General features: G+C 37.0%; 1 protein-coding gene across 1 annotated transcript; it reads right to left on the bottom strand.

Moving 5' to 3' along the window:
• Positions 1–8,774: 8,774 nt before the first annotated feature.
• LOC127794878 (3-ketoacyl-CoA synthase 12) lies at positions 8,775–10,860 on the bottom strand. Its single transcript, XM_052326154.1, has 2 exons — positions 9,822–10,860; positions 8,775–9,730 (listed from the first exon to the last, which is right to left on the bottom strand). Exons 1-2 carry the CDS (start codon positions 10,475–10,477, stop codon positions 8,998–9,000), a joined length of 1,389 nt encoding a protein of 462 aa, XP_052182114.1. The 5' UTR covers positions 10,478–10,860; the 3' UTR covers positions 8,775–8,997.
• Between the last annotated feature and the right edge of the window lie 3,269 nt (positions 10,861–14,129).

The raw sequence follows: 14,129 nt of genomic DNA, 5'->3' as shown, positions 1-14,129 counted from the left end.
AGATTATTATGCTTGATTTCAAAACAAAAATATAAAGTTTATAGAGTTTGATGCTTAATTTCAAAACAAAAATATAAACTTCATTTTTAGTCTTGTTTGATGCTTAATTTCAATATAAATTAATTTAAGCATGTGATTTATTAGTCAAAAAACTCATTGCTTCAGCTTCAACTTTAATAAACAAGAAGAAAAAAATGATTTAAGAGACCTCTTGCGGGCATTTTCTGAACCATCTTGGACTATTATTTGGATTGATTTGGGCTGGGAATAGTCTAATAATTGAGCCCAACCTTTCGAAGCTCAATGAGCCTAAGGCCGAAAACATCTCAGCAAGGTCGCATAATTGCTAAAACACGAGCTATAATCATGAGAGTAAGCGAGTTCCTAGCAATGTCTATAGCTCGCTGGCCGACTCGATCAACTTGCAAAACAAATCAAAGAGCAAGATAATTGAAGATGATGTCTACCTGTCTTATTCGTGGTAAACCAGATCCCAGATGGTGTGAAACTTTTTCTCTCAAATTTATGGAGATGATAAAAATACATTGTCTCTCACGATGTGGCCCCATCGCTTTAAACTTCGTGTAAATTATAAATATCCCATACTATAAATTAGGGATCAAAAATCATTGTACAGACATGAAAAAATGCATACTGTTACTCTGCCAAAATTATTAGAGAGCAGTCGTGGACTAAGCATTATTTTAACTGAACTACGTAAAAACTCTCGCATATTGTTTGTTGATTGTGCTACTATTTTTTTCCTCTCGTGTTCGTGATCATTCTATTAGTACAAACCGATGAATCACAATCGACCAATTCTAAACGTCAACAAAACCATGAAGAAAATTAAACAAGAATTTATAAATCATTAAAAAATAAATATAAATACAAAAGTAAAAAATGGAAACTATAGCAGTTTTTAGATAAAACTGAGGATGTCTAAATTGAACTTAAGAAAAAAAATAATATAGTAGCACATTACATGAGTCATGCTCAATTTTTAAGACAAAATAGATGAAATAACAAAAAAGTGAAGCATTGTAGATCATAGTCTAATATTTTAGACGGAGAATAGGATTGAGATTGCTTTGATCAATTTTCTTTCATTTATGGAGTTGCACCAAATTACGCTTTTACTGAACAATATAGTGCATTACTGTAACGCCCCATTTTCCCACGACGAGCGTTAACTCGAGATTTTGAGAATATATTTTTTTTTCTTTTTTTTTTTCAACATCGAACACACAACATAAGTCTCTCAATACATATACCTTCATCATAATCATTTCCCGTCAATCCCGATCGTACCTTCTTAGCATACCAAAAAATAATAAACTAAGACAGGTATCAACAATCACATCAGCGGAAACAAGATCGAAACCTCAACGATATATAACCGACAATTCCTTTACAATAACCAAATCGATGTTTCACATGAAAATATCAAAATATTACATAATCTCTGAACATCGTAATCATGGACAAAACCTACGAAAACTAAACATAGCCGCTACATCTCGATAATATTCTTTCCCTTGGCGCCACTGCTTTCACCTGGAACGTTTGAATATTTCAGGGACATAGTCCAAATTAGATGCTGAATCATCTAAGTGAGAGTTCAAAAACGTTTTCATGCAGATATGAAAATCATATACAAAATCCATAAATCCCGACATGCACCAGCCTAAGAGAATCCCACATAGCACTTAACCCTAACCGGGAAAAATGCAATCTCTCTAAAGGCGACACAACCACTTCGGCCCATTGGCAAAATAATCATGCTTAAGAGGGACAACCTCGACATATGAACCCGGGAATCACCCCATTGTCATTGTTAGGCTTTACGCTCCAACTCAAAAGCATTCCAAAACCCAACGCAACCCTAGCCCCAAGAGTGTCACATCAGCACTATCCTCGGAATCGACGTCACCTCGGCATTAATGTTATTGCTCAAAGGAACCTGGGGTGGTGTCCACTCGCAGCCCAGCCACTTGAGCCAACAACCGGGGTGGTGTCCACTCTCAGCCCCGCCACTTGGGTCCCGTAGGGTGAAGTCCGTCTCAGCCTCGTCCCAAGTGGGTCACCTAGCATTAATCCTAGGTACGCATCCCGAGTGCTGTCACTCTGGGCTACGTCACCAGTTACCAACCCACGTCCCACATGGACGACACAAAACAAGCCAATACTGAAAAATCATAACATGCATAAAATCAACATCTCAATGTATGCATTTTACCGTACGAAATTCAATGCATGTGTAAATAATTGTTTGGACAACCATAATAAACCAAGCCATAGGGATGAACATTCACAGTAAACCATTCACATGTCACTTAAAGTCTTTTCGGGTAGAACCACTCACAAGTCAAAACAAATTTGGGGGCGAACACTCACCTTTGGCGAAATTTCAAATTCTTCTCGACAAGCGCGGTACGCCTCGATTTGCGTGCCTTCTTCGAACTTCGCATGAGTCATTTCGTCTCAACCCTCAAGGCACCCTAATCATCATGTTTGTTCAAAATCATATCAATATCTATTTTTCCAATTTTTTCATAATTTCTTCCTATTTTCTTTATATTTCTCCTCAAAAATTCTAATAAATGCCTACTCAAGATTTTTCCTTGATTTCTCTTTATAACAATTCATAAATAATTAATTCCTAACTCCCAAAATTTTCTAAGGATTTTCTAATTCCTCTTCCTATTTTTTATAAATCTTATTTATTTTGAAAATTATAAAATGACCATTTTCTCCAACATTTTTCCAAATTTTCTTGCATCATAATTCATAATTTATTTTTCTTAAAATAAATAAAAAATTTTGAATTTACCTGAAGTCTCACGCGCGGGCGCGTGGCTGACTGGGTTGAACTGGCGCGTGGCAGTCACGCGCCGGTCGTCTTCTACCTTGAGCCGGTCGCCGGCGACTGCTCCGATGGCTACAAAATCGGTGCCGTTCGAAAGCCCTTGGAGGATCGATCACGATGCCACAAAAATTAGGCAGAAAGGCCACCGGAAAGTGGCCCAAATGGCCGGTTACAGGTCCGGCTAGACGGACCGCCTCAAACCCTCGGCCGAGTTCGAAACCCCCCCAAACCTACTCCAAAACGCCTCAAATTGATCCCAAAATGATCCTTGACTCCTAGAGACCAAAAGCCCTCTATCAAAGCTCCAAAAATCGTTCAAAAACGAGCTCGATTTGGTGCTTCCTTCTTGGCCGAACCCTTGGCTATTTATAGCCAAAATCCGCCCCCACGTGGCCGATCTCCGGCCAAGGCTTCTTCTCCACGCTTCCTAGACCACCATAGGCCACTCCCTGACGACCCTAGGCTTCCCAAATCGCGGAAAAATCAGGCCAAAATCTCGGCCAAATCTACCATGTACGTGCGAAATTTCTGAAAATTACAGTTAGGCCCCCATGAAATTTTGTTTTGCATTTTGGTCCTTATCCTCAAGCCCCTGATCTTTCTAACACTCTCACTAAGACTCTCAAGATTATTACTTCTCATTTCTCCCTTAAAACTTTTAAAAATTTACCGTTTTGACCTTCCTCTGGCATTTTTAGAAAATTATACTTAGGCCCGATTGATTTATTTGACCTCAAATCCACTCGATTCAGCCTGAAACCACTTAAGGGTTGTTCTATACATCGAATACTAGTCCTTGATACCCTCCGTTGACTTTTTGGACATCGTTTATAACAATTCGGTAATACGACCTAATTGACAGCTGTATTTTTACTGTACCGAAAACTGTTCCCGATCTCATTTTTTTTATCACTAAAAATTATAATTTTAATTTCTCGTCGATATTATACCATTTTCCTTGGCTATCTAGGGTCCGAGATACTCCCTCTGATTAATTCGGTCGTCCAAAGCTGTGTTAGTGTGCCCTATAGCTTTATTTTTTCCCAAAATTCCAATTATGCCCATCATTTTTATCCTCAAAATTATTCTCGGGTGTTACAATTACTCTTCCAAGTCCCCTCCTAAAATTACTTGGAAATAAAATGGTGGCAACACTAAGTGCATGCTTGCTCGTTTAATGGTGGCATGGTTATCATGGAAGATCCCCTATAAGTCTCCAACATGTATAGTGTCGTGAAGTTATTATTGTTTAACATCTTTAATAACAAAATTAATTAACCTATCAATTTAGGTTTCAAAATTAAAGAAAATAGATTAATAGTATAAATAAGGTAATAATTGAGAATGTTATGTTACTTGCATCTAGGACTAGCAATGAGTCGAGCTATTCGTGAGCTGGTTCAAAACTTGACTCGATAATTGACTCAATAAACTACCTCATGATACAAATGAGCCAAGTTTGACATCAAATATTTGACTCATTTAGTAAATGAGTCGAGCTTGAGTTACCATTAACTCGACTCATTTGGCTCACGAGCCAACTCGATATACTTATATATCTATTAATTTTATAAATTTATTAAATAAAAAATATTTATTACTTAATACTCAATAATTTTATAAATATATTATTTAAATATATATATATATATACATAAAAATAAGGTGATAGTTAATTTCGAGCCGAGCTAGTTCATAGTCATCATTGAGTCGAGCTCAAACTAAAAAAATTAGCTCCTATCGAGTTCGAGCCGAGCTATGAGTTGAGCTAAAATCAATAGAGCTGAACTCGAGCTAAGTCTAGCTCAGCTTATTACCAGCTCTGTTTATATTGGACAACATAATATTTGCTTGATTCAAGCAAAATAAGAGAGGGGGGCGTGGGCCCCTCCCCCCAAACACCCCAGCATAAATACTACAATAATGCCACAATAATATATTGAGGTAGACTAATGTACAGTACTGTACAAATACCACAATAATGCCGGCAAAAAGATTTTAATCATACTAGTATCACTTAAAAAATTTCAAGGCACAAATTGCATATGGCTATTGGAGTATAATTAATTATATGAACATAAATAAGATCTCTATTTACGAAGGATTTCAATTTATAAGCGAACTAACTAGACAGTGAATGGGAAAAACATAACCTGCTTTTATAAATTGACATAAAGATGTATGTATATTTTCAAATTTTCCTGTCATGTCGCCCAAGAAGTACCCATGAAGATGGGAATATACCCATAATTGCTTGATTTGATATAAACCAATCACATCTTTAATTTCATGCAAACGATGCGACGGTGCAATGACAAGAGGCAATTGACGCTCAAATTAAGTCTCGAAGATCATCTAATTAACTACATTAACTAGAATATCAATCAGTCTCTAAGAAGAGAAGTAAACCACCCACTAAATTTTGTAGTGATGTGCTATATGCGAAAGCCATGTTTCATGCTGACATTTCTTTGGCAATGGTCTTACTCATCCATGGATCTTGATCTTGATGATCAGTTAATATCGTCTTAGGTCTGCCAACAAGCCAAAATAATAATAATATATCTTTTGGTAAGACTAAAATAACAACCCTACCTTTTCTACGATAACTAATCACTTCATGATTTATTATACAAAAAAAGGATTTTACTATAATGAGTATTTTTAAGATACACTTATTTTTATTAGCCAGGTAGTAAATGCCTCACTTGTCAATATCGATCATTTTGTTCTGTTGGCCGAAATGTCTCGATTTTTCATCAATTCAACAATGCTAATTTCGTCTCGATCGCACCGAAATGCATGGGGCCATTTGGGCCAGAACGAGCTAGATATCGATCCCAGCCAAGATGATCACCTAACTTGCAAAAGGGAATGAATTATCACCTAACTTGCAAAGCATGTATTGATTAATATAGTGGGCTAAATAATAATACAAAGAAAGCACAAAGGCTGGTGCACCGGAGGTTGCATTTAAGGGGTTGTTGGCCCGCCTGCCCTTCAATTGCTGGCATTCATGGTTTATATCTGCCCTTCTCACACACCCCATTTAAATATGCTTTTATAACAATATTACGCGTTATGCGGAGAATAATAATAATAATAATAATAATAGTACTTAAATTACGGTAAATGTGTTTTATTTATTTATTATATTATATTTTTATATATATTTATCACTAATTAATATTTTATTGCTGGAAATAATTAAAACATTGGGAGTAATTAAGGACAGTCACATGTAATTTAAGACCAGAGGACATCCTTAATTATATTTTTCACACGATTAATTCCTGATCGATGAGCGCATGCATGCATTTAAGACAAAAATAATAAATTAAATTCAAATATGATTCCGTTAATTGATCGAGAGGATATCCATAAGGGAAATTCTATCTGCAGCACGTGAAATTGCTATTCACAACCCATATTATGTAAAATTCTTCATTAATTTTAAAATTCTTATTTTAGCCCCACAATCCACTATCTCTTCCAACCACCTTCGATCATCGCCTCACTTTTCTCTTTCTCTCTCGCACCATATACACACACGTATATATATATATACACACAGGCGGTAGCCATGGTTGTTGACCCACCACCATTAGTCGCCCTACTCCCTACACACACTCTCACTCTCTCTCTCTCTTTGTACAATGGCCGTGAGCCGTAGTAGAGAAAAGAGAAAGAGTGGGTCGACACACACACGATTCCATGGTCGCGGCCATGGAAGCCGACCCACCTGGCGATCGTCGCAAAGAGAGAAAGAAAAAGAGAGAGAGAGAAAAAGAGAGTGGGTTGGCCATGGCTGACTCACACACACACACATATATATATATACACACAACGTGGCCATGGCCATAGAACCCAGCCTAGCACACACACCTATATATATATATATATACACACACACACACACACACATGAAAGCATGACCGCGCCCATAGAACCTAGCCATGGCAGTAGTCGGGGAACCTAGTGTTCCCTGACTCGGGGTGGTGGTGGCAGCATCGTGGCAGCCACCATCGCGGCTAATGAAGGCAACGATGCTGCCAACGTCGTTGGGGTGGGGAGGGGTCATGGTGCAGAGGTTAGTGTTCCTTGATTGCTGCCATTGCTAGCTTCTATGGCCACGACTGCCATGGCAGTGGCCATGCTTTCGTGTGTGTATATATATATATATCTGAACGTGTAGGTCAGTCATGACCGATCCAACAAGTATGTATATATATATTGTGTCTTGCTATATATATATATGTATGTGTTTGTGTGTATGTATATGGTGCAAGAGTATATGTGAAGGGGGCGATTAATGGTGATGGGTTGGCAACCATGATTGTCGCCCATGTGCATATATATATATATATATACACACGTATGTGTTTGTGTGTATATATATATGGTGCCGGAGAAAAAGAAAAAGGTGAGGCGGCAGTCAAGGGTGGTTAGAGAAGATAGTGGACTGTGGGGTTAAAATAAGAATTTTAAGATTAATAAATTTTTTTACATGATATGAATTGTAAAAGCAATTTCATGAACTCTGGATAGAATTTTCGTATCCATAATTGTTTGGACATAGTATGGTACTTCCTGTACACGAAATTTAAATTGCATTTAATAAATTTGGTATGGGGTCATGCTATTTGTACGGAACAAATGTTCTAGAAACTAAAATATCCATTTTGCCCTTGCAATTAATGACTCAAATGACCCAAATGCAGCACCTCTCTCTCTCTATGTCTCTCTCTCGCTCTCCCTCTCACACCGTCGGCTCCAACAGCGAGGCGAGGCGGCAAGGCGGCCGAGGCGACGTGATGAGGCAGCAGAGGCGATGGGGCGAGGCGGCGGAGGTTGCAGCGGCGAGGTGAGAGCAGGCGGAGGCGAAGAACGGCGGTAGGTGAGATTGCAGCAGCGAGGGAAGGGGGGAGAGGAAGAAGGGGATGAACATGGATCAATATGTCGCGAAATATCACAAAATTTTGATGTCAAAATATTACGATATATCATCCCTGTAAGTTTTCTGTACAAAAACTTCTGTACAAATAGCATTTTTCATATATATATATATATATATGCATTGCATGGCAATTAGACAGCTGGTCTAGCTCCTGCATTTAATAAATTTGGTATATATATATATATATGCATTGCATGGCAATTAGACAGCTGGTCTAGCTCCTGCATTTAATAAATTTGGTATATATATATATATATGCATTGCATGGCAATTAGACAGCTGGTCTAGCTCCTGCCACAATCATATATATCACTAATATATAGCTGAATCCTTTGTTTCGGCTTTTGTGACCTCAGAGACGGCCGTGCATGGCTGTTCATGGGGCCATCATGGTTTCAATGTAAGACCACGTTCGTTTCATGTCACTTTCAAGTAATAAACTCCCAACTGATCTTAATTAGTCAATTCTGGTTCAAATTAATTATAGACAAATTAATATTATGCATGCTAATATATATATATATATATATATATAGCAGAGGACGCAAAAAGACAATGTTTCAAATATTTGAAATTCAACCATTTCAAAACTATAAGACTAATATAACTAATTAATTACTGGCTTGAAGAGAAAAACTATTCAGATATTTACATCTTTCATATTTATCTTTCACCAAGGAGCAGAGTTAATTGTTGTCATTGATCAGTAATGAACATATATATATATATATATATTCAAAATCATTATCTTATCCATATCAAATAATATAATATTTGTTCAAAGTTGACAAAATCTGCAGAGAAAAGCGTGGGCTTCACCCCCTCTCCTCTTATATGTCAGCATCAAGTCTAACGGGAACAGGAGAACATTTATGTCTGTATATATATACTGCAAAGTAACAAAGATATATAAAGGAGGAATTTGAAAACCAAAAATCACAGCCACTGTAAGCAGAAGTACAAGTTATTAGCTTTTGACTTTAATTTGGGTACACAAATGTCTCCAAATATATAAGAATAAATAGGAAAGCAACACTGTTAATTAATATGAGGAGGATGAGCTGAGCTAGGGTTTTGAAAAAAACAAATAATAATAATAATAACATGTAAACTTTTTCATGACTATTCAAATTTTTTTTTTCTATGGTTTTATTTTTTATTTTTTAATTCCTTACTCTGGTATTTTGAAGGTGGTGGGATCTTCATTGTTGATCCAGCCATACTTGTCCATGAAAGGGTTGGTTAGGGTTTCTACAGGGTACCCTTCAATGCAATGCTCCCAGACATTTCTACCCTCCAAATCTCTCACCACCTCCCACAAACAGCTGTTGCACTTGAAACCAGCTCCAAAGCTGATCATGAACACTTTGTCTCCTTTCTTCAACCTTTTCTTGGCTTCCATGTAAGCAAGCACATACCAGAGGCTGCTTGCCGATGTGTTCCCAAATCTATGGAGCGTCATTCTGGCCGGCTCCAGATCATACTTGCTCAGATTCAGGCTCTGTCCTATTCCGTCTATCACCGCCTTCCCGCCCGTGTGGAGGCAAAAGTGGTCTACCCCGGTTTTGAAGTTGATCACCGGTCGGCCGCCGGGGGAGCCCTTGCTGGAGCTCTGCCTCATTCTTCTGAGAAACGAGGCGAGGGAGAAGCGGAGGAGCTCTCTTACGGGGAGGATTTTGGGCGAGATCTGCTTGAGGTTGTCGACGAAAGCCCGGGTGGCGGCCATGGGAAGGTTCTTGCCGAGGTGGAAGCCCGGCCGGCCGTGCTCGTCTTCCATCTGGATGCAGCAGCCGTAGGATTCGTCTCTGCCGCCGTGGTGGGTCCGGACCAGGCACTTGAGTTTCAGCATGGCTTTGCCTCTTAGCGCTACTTTGTTGGTCAAGAGAATTGTACAGCCCCCAGTCCTACGTATAGAGACTAATTATGACCTAACCAAAAGATAATAATAATAATTAGTGGAAAAATACTGATTAATTTTGGATTACGGTCAACAACCTGAACAAGCTGTTCGCCAGAATCATGGATCTGTTATTGCCGGTGTACCAATTGGGGCTCAGACATTCGGATGTGACCACAAGCGCATAGAGATTCTTGTGGTTCTTGAAGATGTTCTGAACAATGTTGATGGATATAAGGCTGGCACTGCAGCCCATTCCCGTGAGATTGTAAACCTTAACATCCGGCCTCATCTTGTAGTGATTGATGATTCTGGCAGCCACAGAAGGGGCCGAAGTAAGCATGGAGATGTTCACAACAAGAACATCGATCTGGGAAGGCGAAACCCCGGACCTCTCCAGAAGTTTCTGGATGTTGTCGTGGAAGAACTCGTCCATCTCGGTGATGCCGTCGTCGAAGGTGGGGCAGCTTTCCCGGCCCTCAAACACCATCCTCGGCGCATAGGTCTCCTCCCCAAGGCCTGCACCAACCACGGCTTTCAAGAGGAACTTGAATTCATCGAGCCCCAGATTCTTGGTCCTCTTCATGACTTCGCCACAGAAATCTGTGCTGAGCTTTCTGTCGTCGCCGGGCTTGTAGCATTCGAAGTCCAGAATGTAGCAGCACTGGTGCCGCCTCCGCTCAACGATCTTGACCAGCCTGAACAAGAGGTAGGAGAGCGGCACCATGTACAGGAACAACATAAGGATGTCCATATTGCACACAGAAATCAAGAGTAAAAAGACGAGCACGGGAAGGAAGGTTGTTGGGGTTGAAGAAGGGTTGGTTTTGGTGAGAGGTTTGGATGATCAAAGGCCTAGTATAAAAAGGGGTTACCCAGTTGCACATGTGAGTAAGCTTTAAGGAGCCTTTCTATATCACTCAACTCCCAACAACTAATCGGCGCGGACTCACCAGCAATAATCTCTCTCTCTTTCTCTCTCCCCCTCTCTATCTGTCTATCTATACTACAATATTCAAGTCAAAACTACTATAGATATATATATATATCTCATGCCTGTTTAGGAAGGAAGATGGATGATATATATATATATATATATATGGGGGGCTTAATTTGACCGTGGAGATGGGTTTGGAATTGAAGTCATTAATAGATAGAGATATATAAGAAAGGTGTACATATATATAAATTTACTGGGTGCAAGAGAGCTGAGTATGAGGGAGTTGATGGCAATGACAGGAGCGTACGGGGAGAGAGCTGGCTTTTGCAACAGCGGGGTTACAAACATTTAAGAAACGCAAGCTGTGGTAGATGGAGGAATGCAAGACAAATTAATTTTGGGAGGGAGAGGGAGAGAGAGAGAGAGAGAGAACGGTTTCTGTGGCTAGCTAGAGGACAGGCTAGTTTTTATGGAGCGTGATTGAGACAACAGTGTTTCGTTATATTTGGATACTTTTATTGGTTATGCAACAAAAATGTAGTTGGTTGGCATGGACCAGAGGCTGTGCTGTATGTTGCCAGTAAAATCTCTTGGATTTTTTTTTATTAACTACTATCTAAATGTAACATAATGGGTCACGGGTTAGCCCAATAAATAAATAAACTTTTAAATATATTTTTTGGACGCAGACACACACACATACATATATTCTTACTGGAGAAATAAGAATATTTCTGAATTAACTCCTAACATTTCAAAATGACTGATATATTTAAAGTCCATCTATTCAAGTACTAGCGTTTCAAATTCCATTTGTGTGTTGTTCTTTTGAGTTAGCAACTTTCAAATAAGCCATCTATGATGAAGTTGAAAGCTCATGAGCTTCCATGGCAAACCTTGAGAACTGGAGTATCAGTAGCTTTAAATGTTAAGTAATGCTTCACAACTGGTTGAGAATCGTAGGAAACTGTTTTTTTTTTTTTTTTTCTTAGCATTAACATTAATTAAGAGGTTATTTGGATATAATTTTCTTAAAATAAAGTTTTAAATTATCTTTAGCTTAAAATTCTTTAACCCTTTAACTTATATAGTATTTAAAATAAGGATTTGTTTGGATAAAATGAGCTTTATTACTAGTTATAAGTTACGTGTTTGGTAAAAAAAACAACTTATAAATTATAAAAAAATTATAATAAGACCAGTTTATCAGTTTGCTTTTCTATTTAAATAAAATAGAAAATAGAAAAGTAAACTGATAAACTGGTTAAATCAAATCAGTTTACTTTTCTATTTTATTCTTGAATACCAAAAATATAATAATATTTTAAGATATTTAAAAAATGAGTTGATATCAACTACTTGAATACCATTTATCATTTTGTTAATACGTAAACATTTATAAAAAAAAAATTTATTTTTCATTTATGTATTTGGTCTTGAGCTTTGTTTTATTTTTACCATGAATTTATATTGATATTATTGTATAATTTTTTTTAACTATAGGATAATATTACTCAATACGTTTTTAAATCTATTAAGTATTATATATGTGATACATTTTATTTTAAAAATATTTATATTATAATTTTAATTAGTATATATAATTTTTTTCATAAAAATATATCTCAAACTTTAGTTCAACCTGCTAAATTATGAATCTCTCCTTTTCAATGAATATCGGTTCAATTTTCTCAACATTAATCTCATCATCACCATCTCCAACACCACTTGTCGCGCGCCATTGATCCGTCCATCTGCCGCCCCATCACTCTCCCGCCTCTCTGTTTTTTTCTTTCCCTCTTGGCCCAAATCAGTTGGGGCCATAACTGCCTTCGCCACCTCTTTTTCTTCCCAAAGATAGGGTTCCAACAAATCCCATGCATTATATTAGGGTTAGATCCAACCATGCATGGTGACTGAACTTCTTTTCAGTTTTTATTTTTTCAAATTTTGCTGGGGCAATTTGGTCATTTAATGCTTAAATTTGAGTAACACTTTTTTTTTTTTTTTTTACATTTTAACATTCCAAATATAGAATAATTATCATTTCAAGTAATATTTTTTTTGTCAAACGTGATATAATATTAATTTATTCCATCACTATTTTATTTTATTACTTAACTTAATCCCATCACCATTTGAGCTCAATATATACCAAATGCCCTATAAATCAGATGAACCCTCGTCATAAGTACTATATGTATCCAAATTTGAAGAGGTAAAAGAACCAATTTCATTGGCAAGATGCAGCTAAAAAGAAATAAACACTAAAGATCGATCTTTATAAAGGGTTAAAGTTTAATAACCCATTAAAAATTTACCCCAAAATTGTTTATTCAATAGCTAAAAGTTATTTGCTGTTAGTGAGACCACTTATTAATTCCCATGCAATAAGAGCAACTACCATCCATATATGCATATATTGATTTGGATGTCATATCTGAATTGAAGTCTTGCTTATTTTAATTAAAATTATGTCTCTTGGGATGTCCTCTTTTATGGGGACTCCTCTTGCCGTTCAGTCCCACAAGTTCGACAGAGAGATAAATTTGAGTCTAATCTATAGTGATTATGCAGGAAATGAATTATTAAAATTATGTCTCTCCTTCTTTATATATAAGAACAAATTTTTATAAAAAAAAAAATTATGCATTTCATTAGTATTTTTGTGTATTCATAATTATAAAAATTAATAATCACAATAAGCTCAATAAATATATATATACAGAAATATTCTGTTGCCCACGTAAATATATATATTTTATTATTTTAATTTGAAAAGAAAAGGTGTCTACCAAAACAAATAAATTTAAAATATACTTTACGACCTCAAAATTTAATATAAATATAGAAAATTGTTCTTATATTTCAAATATTACAATGATATTTTTATCATACAAAAGGTAAATCAAATTACTTCTTGTTATTATAATTACAGAAACTTCGTAATGTTAATTGAAGATATGAGAGTTTATATATATATATATGGTGGGAACTCAAAACAAAATAAAAAGGCGCATATATATATGGTTTATATGAAGGGATGGATCACATGGTATGAAAAAGCAAAACAACACCAGAAGTTTAAATGGGATGAAAATGATGAGATGAGATGGCAGGTGTATGATAAGAAGTGTTTGGGTTAGAGTACGTCGGGAGGGGACGCATGGAGTCAGTGAAGGGGTGTACCAGTTTGCTTCATCACTGAAAAACTCTAGTAGGTCTGTAGGTGTAGGCCTGCACCAATTAAGTTCTGGCCGTGGAATGTTGATCTTGTCTAGATCATATAAATGCATATAACAAGTCAACTTACTCACATCTCTTGACCAATTTTGTTCTTATTACACCATGCCTAATGGGTCAAATCTTACAGATTCAGTTGGCCTTTCGTATTCACCATTGACTCCTTCCTCATTGGTCATTGCCAAATTGGCATGTTCAATCCCACAATTAAATGCAGCCAACT

Source organism: Diospyros lotus, chromosome 1 (genome assembly GCF_014633365.1).
Source record: "Diospyros lotus cultivar Yz01 chromosome 1, ASM1463336v1, whole genome shotgun sequence".
In the NCBI taxonomy this organism is placed as follows: Eukaryota; Viridiplantae; Streptophyta; class Magnoliopsida; order Ericales; family Ebenaceae; genus Diospyros; species Diospyros lotus.
The sequence above is the reverse complement of the archived record's forward strand: the minus strand, read 5'-3'. Positions and strand labels throughout refer to the sequence as shown.